The 15,348-nt window shown below is 26.9% G+C and overlaps 6 protein-coding genes across 6 annotated transcripts; 2 read left to right on the top strand and 4 right to left on the bottom strand.

The window, feature by feature from the left end:
- Positions 1-1,733: 1,733 nt before the first annotated feature.
- On the bottom strand, positions 1,734-2,966 carry VNE69_03089 (E3 ubiquitin-protein ligase; the record flags this gene model as incomplete). Its single annotated transcript, XM_065472941.1, has 1 exon — positions 1,734-2,966. The coding sequence occupies one exon, from the start codon at positions 2,964-2,966 to the stop codon at positions 1,734-1,736; it is 1,233 nt and encodes a 410-aa protein (XP_065329013.1).
- Positions 2,967-7,960: 4,994 nt separating this feature from the next.
- VNE69_03088 (putative SP-containing protein) lies at positions 7,961-8,797 on the top strand (the record flags this gene model as incomplete). Its single annotated transcript, XM_065472940.1, has 1 exon — positions 7,961-8,797. The coding sequence occupies one exon, from the start codon at positions 7,961-7,963 to the stop codon at positions 8,795-8,797; it is 837 nt and encodes a 278-aa protein (XP_065329012.1).
- A 237-nt stretch (positions 8,798-9,034) lies between these two features.
- On the bottom strand, positions 9,035-9,568 carry VNE69_03087 (uncharacterized protein; the record flags this gene model as incomplete). The annotated part of the gene is made up of 1 exon (XM_065472939.1): positions 9,035-9,568. The coding sequence occupies one exon, from the start codon at positions 9,566-9,568 to the stop codon at positions 9,035-9,037; it is 534 nt and encodes a 177-aa protein (XP_065329011.1).
- Positions 9,569-11,325: 1,757 nt separating this feature from the next.
- VNE69_03086 (signal peptidase complex subunit 3 (SPCS3)) lies at positions 11,326-11,775 on the bottom strand (the record flags this gene model as incomplete). Its single annotated transcript, XM_065472938.1, has 1 exon — positions 11,326-11,775. The coding sequence occupies one exon, from the start codon at positions 11,773-11,775 to the stop codon at positions 11,326-11,328; it is 450 nt and encodes a 149-aa protein (XP_065329010.1).
- A 368-nt stretch (positions 11,776-12,143) lies between these two features.
- On the bottom strand, positions 12,144-14,453 carry VNE69_03085 (FUN12; the record flags this gene model as incomplete). The annotated part of the gene is made up of 1 exon (XM_065472937.1): positions 12,144-14,453. The coding sequence occupies one exon, from the start codon at positions 14,451-14,453 to the stop codon at positions 12,144-12,146; it is 2,310 nt and encodes a 769-aa protein (XP_065329009.1).
- A 49-nt stretch (positions 14,454-14,502) lies between these two features.
- On the top strand, positions 14,503-15,114 carry VNE69_03084 (uncharacterized protein; the record flags this gene model as incomplete). Its single annotated transcript, XM_065472936.1, has 1 exon — positions 14,503-15,114. The coding sequence occupies one exon, from the start codon at positions 14,503-14,505 to the stop codon at positions 15,112-15,114; it is 612 nt and encodes a 203-aa protein (XP_065329008.1).
- Between the last annotated feature and the right edge of the window lie 234 nt (positions 15,115-15,348).

Raw genomic sequence — 15,348 nt, 5'->3', positions numbered from 1 at the left:
TTAAGTGGTCCTGGTACACCAATATAAATTTATAATTATCATCTGGTTGTGATTGGAAGTCAATTAAATCTACTTGACATCTTGAATTAAAGTGAGAAAACACCATTGGCTTAACCACCAAGCCTTTCTTTTCATTCGCCCTTTTTTTAAGGCACACTTCACAATTATTTAAAAATATTTGAATATCTTGTGCTGTTATATTTTTAAAGCGAAGGTTAAGCTCCTTTTTCATTCTGTCTCGTCCTCCATGTCCAATTGATAAATGAGTTTCATATAAAACTTCAAACAATTCTTCAACAGTAACATAATACAGCACTTTTTCATCTGCTATTGGTGCAACAAGTTTATCCACATTACTCACATACACTGTATCATAATGTTTTAGTAACCAGAAGTGACGATTTTCTTTTTTCTGAGCTGATTTAGCGGATTTAACATCACTTATTAGTTGAGCATATCTTTCCGTATTCATACGAAAGCCGTTAGCTTTTTGTGGAGTATTGTTAATGTGCTGGTAGAATTTATCTTTCATTGGTTGTTTATCCATTTTATTTTTAGGGTAAAATAATTAAAAATTATTAATTTCTATGGACACATATAATTTAAATAACTCACTTACCATCCAACAATCAGCCAGTGTGTACTCTCTCAAACTGCACAGATAGAGCAACATTCAACAGCACACAGTGCATCACGAATAAAGAGGTTAGGTTTAAGGTTTCCTAGCAAATTTAACGATTTAACCTACGGATTTAACATACAACACTTTGACTAGAGGGAGCTCGTGAATGTATACATTCACTAGGTAATGTGTTCATTTCAGTTACAATGAATACTTTAACTACAAATCTTAGTGAATGTATACATTCACTAGGTAATGTATACATTGCCTGGAATGTATACTTTGACTGCAACATATATATGTTATAATTCATTTATGATAATTAAGCAGTTTTTAGATATGCTAATTATAATTTTTGCACAAATACATTTATTTATCCTTTATGATTTTACATAGGTTTTTATTATACAAGAGAAAAAAATAAAAATGTTCACAAGCTTTTACAAAAATTAAATTCATATGCAACACTGCCTCAAACACTGTGGTATATTTTTCTACAAAAATAAAACTATATTGATTTATTTAGTATCTATTTCTTAAATAATATCATTTGTAACATTTAATTGACTTAGAATATTTAATTTAGCATAATTGAATTGACCTGTATATATATACATTAGAATATAATTAAAAAGGATCTCGAAATAAATAAATGTAAAAGTAAATTTTTAAAAGTAAAAAATCTAAAAATATTTTTTAGATTAGGGATCCTTGTTATAAAGTCACAATTTTTTTTATAGCTTTTGCTCAAATCCTCAGTAAATAAAATTAAAAGTTTCTGTGTTTAATTCGTAACGTGGCTAAAGTGAGATGAATAAACTCACAAAAAAAAAGTTTATAACATAGTAGTCGAATATAATTATGCTGGAAATTTAGAAATATGCCGTATGATTCACATAAGAATACAGAATCGCCCTTCAAAAAAAATCTTCACAAATGTGTATTTATTAATGCTTTATATATTTTGTGTTGTAATAGATACAAAAAATAAATAAGAAAACTAGAAATTATGATTTTTTTTGTTAATCAATTATTATGTTTATAAAAATTATAGTTTCCAAACTTCGGATGTAAAAAAAAAAAAATATAACTATCTGAGTAAATCTTTATTCTAACATAGTCCAAATCCTTTGTTGCTTTCTTTAATGGCCCACAAAAGCTTCTCTTTTAGTATTAGTTTACTTGAATATTCAGGCAGCATTAAAGTGTTGCTGCATGTACTGGAACTAGGCAATAATGTATCACCGAATGATTCCTTCTTCGAAATTGTAAATTGGGTTTTATATAAGTTATTTCCAATAATATTTTTTATCCCTCCACCTGGTAGGTAGCTAGATCCAGTTACAAATTGTAATAATAATTTTTTTTCATCATCTGAAAAACTTTTTACAACTTCCCAAAACCATTTGATCGTTTTCCCTGCAGGATAATAATTAACATATTTTGTATTCGCAATCCAATTTTTGAAATCAATATTTTCTGATCCACATATTAACAATTTAAAACTTTTACCAGAATGGTTTTTAAGATAATTTCTATTAATAGTCTCAAATAATCCTCTTTTCATTTCTGTAACTTGTTTTTCGAATTTTGTGATGTATTTGTATTTTAAAAATTCATCAATATAAAAGTTTATATTATCTTTGTTTACTAAAATATTCTTGCCATTTTTTATAAACTCGATTCCATCTTCTTCAAACGAAGTTTGTAGATCGATTACTATCTCTGGATTTTCTTTTAATTTCATAAAATTTCTATAAAATTCTGGGTCCGCCTTTTCAAAATCCAAATGATTGCAAGGTATATTTAATAATAGTTTCCAAATAATTGGATGTAATTTAACATCGGCATTTACCTTAGAAATAATCATTCTGCCCATAATTCTACCAAAAAATCTATAATACATTATATTTTTTTGACTTATTAATTCCTCCTTAACGGGAGACATCTGAGTTATATTATCAGTAGGGAAATGAAATAACTGATTTTTAGGATCAAAAATTTCATCAATTAATAAAGAAATCCATTCTCTTGTAATTCCACCCTCGTCAGATCCTATTTCATTTTTAAATGTAATTTGAAGTCGATTTCTCGAATATAATTCAGATGCATGTTTTGACATTATACATTCAAAAGAATCTCCCAATATATTTTGTCTATCTATTTCGATTTTGCTATCTTTTATAACGTTATCGTAATATGGAGAGACACTTAATGATAATAAATGATTTTGAATTTCCTGCCTTTCGCTTTGGTAGTTAAGTACGCTATATAATATAAATAATAAAAATGAACAAATGGCTATCACGAAGATTATAATAATTGCGAAAATCGATTGTCTCATATGGGGTAAAAAATTTATTAAGTATCTGTTAGTTACAAAATCATAACTTGTTGTAAAATAAAAAAACAAAAAATAAACGCTATTTGAATAAATTTAACTAAAATTACATAAACGGTCTTGCTTATTACATAGCACATTTTATGTTTAATCAATTTTGATTATTATGACAGTGTCAATCGTCCAATACCACATTTAATTAAATATAAATTGTGCTGAAAGCTAAGAACTAGTTATAATGACTATCGTCTTTTTCTAGTTCATTAAATCATTATAAACGTCAAACTTCTCATTGAGTCAATAAAAGAAGAAACGTTTGACGGGGAAAACATATGGGTCAAAACTATTTTAATATGATTATGGATCTATTGTATTGAAATTACATGTTTATTTGCAACAATTTTTCACTAATTTTGTTGTACATCTTATATCTACACAGCCCGCGAAATATTATTAATGAAATATACATGAACCAAGAACAATGGAATAAATAAAGCTAAACTACCATGTCTGCTGTTAAACAAATATGTTGTGTTTTTGATCACGAAAAATGGCTTTTACGGTTGGTGCAAAAGTCCGCCAACGTATAAAGAAAAATTTGAAAAATATAGCCCCCAAAAATGAACTTTGAATTGAAGAAACAGAATCGGGAAGAAACTCCACAAACTAAAAACCCAATTTAATAATAATATGATACAAAGTAAACTTTACAAATACAATATACAAATTTATTTACCCTTCTAATTCAATTTTATGTTATTAAAAGACTGTATAAATTTTTTTACATAAATTTGAATTTTCCTTAATGTTAAGGGCTATCCTTAAAATGGAAAATGAAAGAAGATTACAAGATCGGAAAGAAAGACATGTTGAAATAACAGACATAAAAATTTAACAACGGAAAGCTATACAAAGGGCCAAATTACTTATAAAACCCCCGATGTATTATAATCTGCCCTTGTTACTTAAGAATTGCAGCATTGGTATAAGCATTATTATAATAAAAAGAAAATATTCACTTATCAAGAACATAATCATGAAAAATTGAGTACTTTTCTGAAGTAATTACTATTTGTAAATAAAGATATAAAAAGACATAACCTTAAAGCAGAAAAATTTAAAATAAAATTATATTGGCAACAACTTCAATGCTTGATGATTCAGAAAGACAATTGCTTCCAAGCAAAATAACTCAAAGAGAAGAGCTAGAAATAAACACGATGTAGGTCAAAACTTTTAACTATTCTTATGATCGTGACATTTTAAATGAGTTATAAATTTCAAGATCAGGGCTTAAATTTATAATATGATGATTATTATAGTACCGAAGAAAGAATAACAGCATAATGGTCTGATAAAAATATAAACAAAGCCTTGAAAAGGGTAAGCTTTGCAATTCATGGAAAATTTTGATATTTTCTTTAGTCCTTTTCAAGATTCATGTATTTTTATGTATGATATACTTTTACTTCTTTGTTTATTTTCTTTACCAAATAAACAACTTGACAAAACAGGCTTCCAGCAAAGACAATAAATAACAAAACAATACCTAAAACATAAGACTATAAATATAATGAGTGTTTTATAAAGTTTTAGAGAAATTACGTCTTTATATAACTTCTTGATGATATTTTACAATAAATTTATTCATTTTGGTTTCTCCTTTTTAGGACTATTTTTTTTTCAAATTTTCTTTTTACGTTGGCGGACTTTTCCCCATACGGGAAAAAATAAAGTTAAACTACCATTTATGCTGTTAAATCAAACATGTTGTATTTTTGATCAAGAAAAATGGCTTTTACTTATATTTTAAATGTAAACCGCTTTAGATTTCTTTATGAATTTATATAAAACAAGTGTTAATTTGAAAATAAAAGCAATGGCCCGAAAATTTTTAAATGAAGTTATAAAGTAGGTATTCGTAATCATTTATTACACATCAATCTCATGTATATAATAAGCTTAGATATGTATTGTTTTGTTGTATTAACTCTGTTCATTTATTATAATTTATTATTGTGACTCATTGGCTTTTTAAGTTTGATAAGACAAAAAACATATAAAATTAGAATATGAAGAAAAGACTGCTTATTTTTTTTCCTTAACAGTAAAAAAGTTAAACAAAGAAATTGAAGCTATGAATATAATACCGTTCATAAGTACAATTTAATCACCTTGACCACAATTGTGTATAATCGAATATTGTGAATTCGAAAACTAAGCTCTATATAAAAACGATTACGAGACATGTATTTTAAAAGTTTTTATTTCAAATAATCATTGAAATTTATTAAGATATCATATATCATTGTGAATTTGAAATTTTTTCTAGCGTCATTAGAACCGTAAGTTAACTATAAAATTGATTTTATATTTGTAGACCTCTTCGCCTTTGCACCTCATAGAATAAGCCATTTAATACTAAAGGTCGCTTATACTACCAGTAACATGTTTCTCAAAATTTGGCAGGGGGTTCATGCATCATTAAAAAATTTTCATTTTCTACCAGGATGCAATATTTTGCGTAGAACATAAAGAAGTCTGAACGTTTATAACCTGCGTATGAAAATGGATCCACAGTGAAAATTTATAATCATTCCGTTAAAAAAAATGATTATATTGATAAGAACAAAATTTGTTGAAACAGATGAAATTACTAGTGTTAGTTTTTTTCTGATTTTGTAAAATATACAAATTTTATCTAGAAACATTATAAATGCAGAATCGGCGTGGGCCTTACTCGTTTCTGTAGTTGTAGAAATGCTCTATTCTTCTTTAAGGAGTACAAAATGTATTACCTGATTATATTGTGATCACTAATCAAATAAATCCATGCGTTCCGCATTTAGATACCCTCGCGGATGAGCATAGAACCTTGAATTTTTCATAAACTTTGTACCTTTGATGATCCTAGCACACATGCCCAACAGATTATGGAAGTTTAGTCCACTTAAAAAAATATTCGGTCTATACAAGTAATAAGGCAGGACATGTATCATAACCCCCATTTGCAGTTCATCTGGGGTTATAAAACAACAGAAAATTAACGTTAAATTTTTTCTCTCTTTGTTCAGAATAAATCATTAAGTTTTTTGTAGATTCTTATTTTACACTCCTTTTTTCAATATATGTGCATTTTCTCAAGCTGATTTAAACGATCAGAAACCAAAATTAATAGTATCGTTTTTGATGAAATAATTTTAAAATTTCACGTTTTATATAATGCATATTCGATTTATCTAATATGAACGTACTTTATTGGTTTTATCGTAGGTCCAACATTGACTGAAGTTTACCTACGTTCTTTTTAATATTTGGCCCAATAACAAAATAAACTTCTTTTTCCTCTTTAAATATTTCTAAAAATTTATTTCATATAAAAATATCCTGAGTAAGTTATATTACTTTAAATATGATACTTTAAACAACTAAAGTATTTTAAATACTAATAAAAACTAATGTATAATTGATTGATTTTAAACACCCAGTATAAAAGTAAATAATCTATTTGACTTAAAATTTTCGTATCGATAAAAAAACGCAACGACGGAACAATAAACGAAGCAAAATATTTTTATATTTTTTAGAAAAGGTTTTATACCTTCTATGAAGGTTTGTGGTGGAGCAAAGATTAATTTGCAAATATGCACAAATATATCGTTTAATATAATGTTTATATCCTAAAATCTTATTTTTTTTTTGTACAGCGTGTAGAAATCTTTAGTTAAGAAATTTTAGATCTTCTAAATTAAAACACTATTTTTTTATGTGAAGCCATAATCAACAAAACCTTATTACTTGTATTTAAGACTTGAAATCGAGAGTGAAGCTATTTTTTGAAAATATCATATAACACGTTTTTGAATTTTGTCTCAAAAAAATTGTTGTGTCATTCTTGATGATGAAGATAGATTGTAATCTATAATATCTTTAGAGTTAACTGACGTGCGAAATGAAAATAAAACAACAAATTGGTCGCAATATCTTTATTTTATCATTACAATTGTAAAATGACATGAATACATTTGTATGTTCTAAAAGATCAGTTTAGACTTTTATATGATCATTTAACTAATAAAAATTAGCTATTTGAGGGGATCATGAAAATTAACCACGCCTATCTACTCCACGCCGTCACAGTTTGTGTGAGATTCTCCGTAAAAAAGTGACAGTTGTACCTTCAACGTTATATTTTTTTATGCTAGCTTTAACTAAACAAGCTAAGACTCTTTTTTAGCGTGCCGAAAAGATCTTCAAACATATAGGGAAATTATAAAAGTTTTACAAGGAAAGTCATTTGATTCATGCTTGGAATTCTTGAGTAGTTAATTGTTTTTATTTACTTTACTGCAATCATCTAGATATGTTGTTATAAAATTTATTATTTAGAACCAAACTAGTTCATGGTCATAATCCTTGCAGTACCTCTAGGTGTTCAAATTCATACTAGTGAATGCTTGAAATAAAATTTATTAAAAAAAACTCGATATGATTTTAAATTTGTGCTTTTTCTTTTTTATTTAGGTATTTTGTCAATATTTTCTCAAATGTTCTTACTTGAATAATTGGGCATTTTAATATAATATAGATCAGTTGGAATTCGTTTAATCAACACTATTGTAAAATCAAATATAGTTATTATAGAACGTCAAATTTTTTGAATTAAATTTATGTCAATGAAATTACTTTTAAGATTTTTAGATTTCCTTTACTATTATTTTACATCAAATCAAAAAATAAATAAAAAGATATAATATTTGTGCTTTTGTGTTTTTTACGGTATTTCTCATGATCTATACTGGTGTAATTTCTTATATTCGTCCATGTCTCATCTGGACAATTTCCACCTCATCAATGCGCTTACTTGACGAGATATATAATCTAATTTTGTCAAGGTCAAAATTAGTACATTTTGTACTTAGAATTGTACATATCTAAAGATTTGATTTTTTTATGATCATAAAGAATTAATAACAATTTTTTAAAATACCCATATAATGATTTGTATATTAATTTACATCCATTTTTGTTGGTCAAGTACTATTGAATACATAGATTGCAGTGTACCCGATACTAAATTTAGTTATTACAGTTGCATTACAGCTCCTCAAGATGTATCAGATTTTGTACAAAACTATGAATTTTTTCCAAATATTGAATTTAATCAAACTTCTCATGATGTGATAAATACAGAAATAACACAGCAGAGCTTTGCATTAGGCAACAAAATACGTAATTCTTTAGATAAAATGCAAGTTGCAATATCTGAATGTAAAACCAAAACAAGGCAATTTATCATAGAAATGAAAAAGAAATCAATATTGAAAGAAAATCGAAAATTAGACTCTCAAAAAAATATCAAGAACAATAAAGATATAGAGAAATATAATGTAGACCTTAGAATGATCAAGACGAAAAATCTATATAAATTAACTTACATTCAAATGCCCATAATTAAAAAAAAATTGAAAGCGTTATCTTTGCCGCTCGATGTTCAAAACATTATCTATAATTTCGTAGATCTTTTTGAATCTTTTATATCAGTTTATGACATAAAAAATAAATTACACAAGGATTATTCGAACATACAAAGAATAAAAGTTCACGAAAACAACATTGAAATATTTTCTTTGTTTTATTATATACCGATATTAGAAACTTTGGAAATACTAAGGTATGAATTGAAATCATATAATTTTGAAAATATGATAATACACAATAAAGTTATTGTATTATTGAATTTGATAAAAAAGAAATTGCTAAACTTATCTTTATTGTCGGATAAAGCAATAAAAATATACGAAAAGTTAAATGAGATATATAAAAATGCATGAATTATCTTTTTAAATATTTTATATCATATTGGAATGAATTTAATAATATTTTTAAGTTTTAACAGTAGATCCAATAAAGTGAACTTTTATCTACTAGAGTTAATTGGGCAAGTAAAGTTTAAAAATTGAATCTTTAAATTTCTAATTGTATTTAAGATGATCGTTTTTTTCTTATATTCTTTTATGAGTGGACTTTTCCACGTTAGCGTATTATTTCAGCATTCCCATAATTTTCTTTTAAACTAAACTATCGTCATTTCTTGTTGTATTTGTATCCACTAAAGAAGTCTTTTCAACATTAAAATCTTCATTGTTTGTCTTTTTGCGGCTAAATATTTTTATTTTCTTAAAGAACTTAATTATAAACTTGTAATAATCTGCTATAAATATAAGTAGCATTATCAACCAATATCCCAATTCACCAAAATTATAAAAACATATGAGTAGCATTAGTATACGCACTACGTCGTAGTATAAAAACTTTTTAAAAATTTTATAGCAAATATTTGCGCAAGATTTCCTTTTATTATTAGGACTTTGATTTTCTTCTAAGTCTATACAACAGTATTTAGTTTCTAATTCCCTTCTATCTAAATTTTTTTTTATTTTTTTGGATTCTTCGATATTTTTTTCTTGAGATGTATGTGTGTGAACATTACACAATTTTTCTTTGTGTTGTTTTGTCGTTTTTGGTTTGACTATAGCATGCTCACTATCGTAATGTGTTGCATATGAACAAACATGATACTTAATCAGCAGAATTATTATCATTATTGGGCTAAAAAATAAAAAAATATTCCAGTTTTATAATGATGTCTCATCGCTATAAAAAATTTTGGTTTTTTACCACAAATGTAGAAGGTTAACTTTTTTGAAATGACTTTTGATGATATTTAAAAATGGTTTTAAGTAAATTTCGTGTTTCACAGTGAAAAATTAAAAAAAAATAATATCTTATGTTTAAAAAATTCTTGGTTGCTTTAGTATAGCTTAGAATATCACTATAAAAGTATAAAGTTGATCATGGCAGCCTCTCTGGGTCTCTTTCTTTAATATGACAGCGAGATGTCCCCGCTATTCTTGAAGCTCTTTTTCGGATATAGGCTTGGTATGAAACACAATAATATTAAAGTTTCGATCATATAGTACTTTTATTTTTATTGTTGACGGGAAAGCTTCCGTTTAGTTGCATTATAAAAAAATTTAATTGGTTGTCAAAAAAAGTAAATTAAACTTTGAGCATGAGAATGTTTTTAATGATAATTTAATTAGTCCTAACATATATAATTATGATTTATAAACCAAAATACTGAATAATGGATCACGAAAAAGACATAACTGTTTATTATTGTCATAAATTAACAATATTTTGTTCTATATATAAAAAACTTAAAACTTATCGAAATATAGATGATAAGCTGATGTGATCTTTAACAGTCAATATATAAATTTAAATCTTATGTTACATTGAACAACGCATATTATTTCTACTAATATTTGTAAGAGACGACAATTCTAATGTAATAAATGAGAAGAGTTGTGTCTAAATACTACAAGAAATGTAAAAGACATAGTTTTCATTAGGGTAACAGTTATATGGACAAGATAGAGATCTGGATGAAATTTTCTATAAGTATATCTGCTAGACAGAGACAAAGCATCAAAGAATAAGGCTCGAAATTGAAGACATATAAAAGAATGTCAAAAGTCGGTTGTGCTCAAATTTTTACGTAATTAGTAGTCAAAAAAAAGGAATTACACATTAGATTTAAAATAAAACAAAATTAGTTTTCGTGGAAGCTCGAATATTAGCCAATAATGTCTCTATAATGGACGTATTTGATAAGACAATAATATTTTCTTTAACAATTTTTAAATTGATCGACGAAAGACAAAAAAATTTACACAATGAATTAAACATATAAAAGTTAAAATTCTAGCGATATGTTTTAATTTTTCGCTGTGTATGGGGATGGGGTTCATTGAACCCAAAATGCGTATACCATATTAATTTTGAACTTTGAGGCAGAGAATTGGTTTCTGTGGGTATTTAGAATGACTAATAGCCGATACAAATCAATTATAGAGAGAATCATTGTACAAGCTCAATAATTTTGACTCACTCACATCACCAACCCCGTATTAGGTTCTTGTCATCACAAGCTTCGCGTAGTTTGGGCAGAAACTAGTAGTTTAAGTTCACACACCCCATTGCTTTGCTTCGTCTAGTCCTTTAGTTTAGCTAGTAATGAATCCATCATCTAAGGCCCCTCACTTTTATAGTACTTTTCGTACAAAGGTATAATATTTTACATACATTTTTTCTTGGCTTAAGTTGCATCTTAAAATTAGACGTATCTCTTTGGTTTGATGCATTTGATTATTATAAATCAAACTAATTATAATATTATCAAGAAAACACAAATTTGTTACATAAATTTTTATATATACGGAATAAATATCTGTAATTTTGTCTTCTTCCCAAAGAGGTCTTTATTTTACACAAGTAAAAAATAAAATATTTTTATTTAGATTACACATTTTATAGTTCCATAAGATTTATCTCTTATAAGTCCCACAAATGGTGTAACACACCCTCTAACTTCTATTTCCACTTCTGTCCCTACTTCTCCTCTTATATCATAAATATTTTTTAATGTCTCGTTTATAATTTTCGCATCTTCTCTTCTGATAATTCGTGACCAGATCATTTCTTGACTACCAGTCTGGTAATTAATTCTTACATAGAGGAATATTATTTTAACATTGAAGTTGAATTGATCAGTAAGATCTATTCTGGGATTAAACTTTATACCTCTCTTAAGCCCACTGGCTTTTATCTCTTTGATTATGATATCAGATTGAGCAGGAGGCTTTTCTACAAGTAGCGAGCAGAGAAAGATTAAGCCTAAAAGAATAAGAGTCGGGTTAAAGAGAGCGCTAAAGCAAAATGTAAATCTTCTCTTCGTCAAATGCATTTTGGGGGTAAAGAAAAAGAGAAAAAGCAGAGATAAAATTATAAAGTCAAATCGCAAATAAATAGCTGTTATGAAAATTTATATTGTGTTTTATTATTACAGGTACATTTAATATCACGATAAGAAGGTTGAAAATTATTTGACATGCTTGCCAAATTTTGAATAATGCACAAAGGGAACAAATACAGTAAAATTTAATTTGATAAAAATAAAGAGCAAATTTTCTTTCATTCTCTATTATGATGTTTTTTATGGTATTTTTCTGCCGGAAGGGAATCTTTTGTTTAAAAATATGATGACGCCGAAATTAAATCGATAAAAACTAGGATATAATAAATTGTTTACTATAAAATTAAATTTTTTATTTTCTAAATTATGTCAAATTTATCTTTAAGTTGAACAAGAAGCTGCAAATGTTCCTCATCTAATTCATCCCTATAAACTTGTTTTAAAAGATCTATACTCTTCCTCGTCACAATAGAATAAAAAACACTTTCTTCATTAAAATGTCTTCCATACATTTTAGGAGAATCCGAATTCTCTATTTTTATCGCGACTTTTTGTCCTTTCGTCGCCTTATTAACCTCTTTCTTATTATTTTCTATAGAAACCACTTTGCCCATTTTTAAAACTTCATCATCTTTAAAAATGCAAAGCGGAGTATTAATTTTCAAAGTACCTTGTTCAATATTCACTCCTAAAATGAGTGGCGATCTTTTAGTAAAAATACAATTTTGTACTATACTCAATTTCACAGGGAAAATTGCTTCATTAAAATGACTTTCTTTGTCTTTATTTTTCATAAAATTTATATATTTCGTGTATTGATCTAATAAATGGTAAATAATTTTCGCCTCGAAAATTTTTACATGTAAATTATTGGCGAGTTCTTTGATATCTTTGTCTAATAAAATATCAAAACATAAAACGGCCGTGTACTCGTTATTCTTCTCTTGATTTGAGGCTAAAATTAATATGTCTTTCTTTTTTATATTTCCAATACTCACTGCTGATACGTTCACTTCACTTTTCTTTAAAAAAGATAAAAGTGCTTCTAGTGATCCGAGAGTACTGGCCACTACATGAACACCTTTATCATTTAGTTCTATAGAAGACATAACTGACTGGAAATCTTTCTCTAATTTCTGTCTTACTTCTTCTTCATTGTCAGTCACTTTATAGACTCGACTTCCCGCAATCGCAGATTCACAACTATTAGCGTAAATTTTTACACCTAAACTTGCTCTAACAAACTTAACTTGTTTGTATTGGCTTTTAACTCTCAATTCTTTTAAAGCTTGTGGTAAAAATAATGTCCTTATTGTCGTAATAATTGGCCCTTCTGTACTACTAAATCCTATTTTGTCACCTATACTAAATTCGCCATTACTTAAAATTACATCTAAAGTGACACCAAATCCTTCTGTATTTTTCACTTCTAGAATTGTACATTCCACTTCTTCAGTAATTATCATTTTATTTTTCATATATTTCTCGCTTAATTCTAAGATTAAAGATACCAAATCTGGGATTCCTTCGCCTGAAATGGCGGAGGTAGGGACAAGAGAAATAAATTTCTTGTCATTTGGGTTTTCAGAGTAAAGTGCAGCATTTAAGCCGATCTCGGCGAATTTGACTTTTGTAAAATCTAAATAATTTTTAAATTCTTTTTTTGTTTGCTCGCTTTGAGAGTCGTAGCTTTCTTGGAAATATCTGTAATTTTTAGAATTCCACCCGTACAATCTGTCGATTTTATTAAGTGCGACAATAAACGGAGTCTTTCTGGATTTTAATAATTCGATACTTTCCAGAGTCTGAGGCTCCAGGCCGTGTAAAATATCGACCACTAAAATGGCCAAATTGCAAATTGATGATCCTCTGGATCTTAAATTTGTAAAGGACTCATGGCCGGGAGTGTCGATTATTAAAATCCCCGGTAGGTCGCCCGTCTGTTTACCACATTTTTTGTATAATTCTTGTGCTGGAAAGAATGTGGCTCCTATTTGCTGAGTAATTCCTCCTGCTTCTTTTTCTTGTACATTGCTTTCCCTTAATTTGTCTAATAATTTAGTCTTCCCTGTGTCCACATGTCCCAAAATGCAGCAAATTGGACTTTTATGCTTTGAACTTATTTTTACTTCTGTTTTTTTCTTGATTTCTTTCTTTTTATTTTGATTTATTAATAATCCGCTTACTGTTCTTTCTAGTTTTTTATTTTCTTCTTCTTTTTGTCTCTTTTCTTCTTCTAATTTCTTTCTTTCTTCTTCTAATTTTCTTCTTTCTTCTTCTTGTTTCTTTCTTTCTGCTTCTTGTTTTTGTCTTTTTTCTTCTTCTTTTTGTTTTTTTTCTGCTTCTTCTTTTTTCTTTTTTTCATTTTCCTGCATCATTTTTTTTATGTCTGCTATTGACATTTTCCCTTTTTTCATTCCTCTTGGTAGATTTTTGTTATCTGTTATTTTCTTATTATCTTCAATTTTCTTGTCATTAGTTTCTTCAATTTTCTTGCCATTAGTTTCTTCATTTTTCTTACTATTAATTTTCTTACTATTAATTTGATCATTCTCTTCACTTTTATTAGCTTTATCTCTACTTTCCTCAGGTTTCTTGGTTGTGTTTTTAGATTCTTCTTCTAATATTTTCATGAAATCATCTTTTTTCTTATTTTTTTTACTAGCCATTTGGGTAGTAAAAAAATGCAAAAAAATCTTCCTTTTTTTATTCCCTTTGATGCCTAAGAAAGAAATTTTACTTTCAAAATTAAATTCTTTAAAAAGTAAATTTGACACTGAAGAACAGAAAATCTTAGTGAAATTTTTTATAGACGAATCTATAAAAAATATTTTCAATGAAAAATCAGTAGACAAAAATAAACTTGAACTTTTTCATATTTTACAAGATTTTGATCTTCAAATTTTCAATTCTAAAAAAGAAGATCTCATGAGACACAAGGCTATACAGACAAGAGCACTAGTCCTTGATTTGATTACAAGTGATTATTCTAAAGATGTTAAATATATTTATAAACCTGAAAAATGGATTTTCAGAATTATAGAAGATATAAAGAATTCATTAATTAATTATAAAGAGTTTGTTTTTTTATACAACAAACTCTTAATCAAGGAATTTGAAGATATTTTCATAAATAAAGTCGAGAAATATGGATCTAGTGGAAATCAATTATTAGTAAATTTTATCTTTTATAAAAAATTTATACTAAAATATTTAGAATATGATTTTAGTGAATTTTTAATTAAAATTAAAAATCAAATTGATTCTAGAAAAGTGTATCCTGATTCTGAAATTGACGATATTGTCAATGAGAGCATCAATAAAATGTAGATTAATTATCTTTCAATATATTTTGAAATTAAGATTGTGCCTTTACATTTCATTGTTTTATGCTAAATAATATAATTTGTTTGTTCTTATAAATTTGTTTATGCTAAATATAATTTGTTTGTTCTTATAAATTTGTTTGTTCTTATAAATTTATTATGCTAAATAATATAATTAGTTCTTATAAATATCTTTTTTCTAATTAATAAATATGACTAGTTTTCTATTTATCTTATC

This window comes from Vairimorpha necatrix, chromosome 3 (genome assembly GCF_036630325.1).
Source record: "Vairimorpha necatrix chromosome 3, complete sequence".
In the NCBI taxonomy this organism is placed as follows: domain Eukaryota; kingdom Fungi; phylum Microsporidia; family Nosematidae; genus Vairimorpha; species Vairimorpha necatrix.
This window is presented reverse-complemented; position numbering and strand designations above follow the sequence as displayed.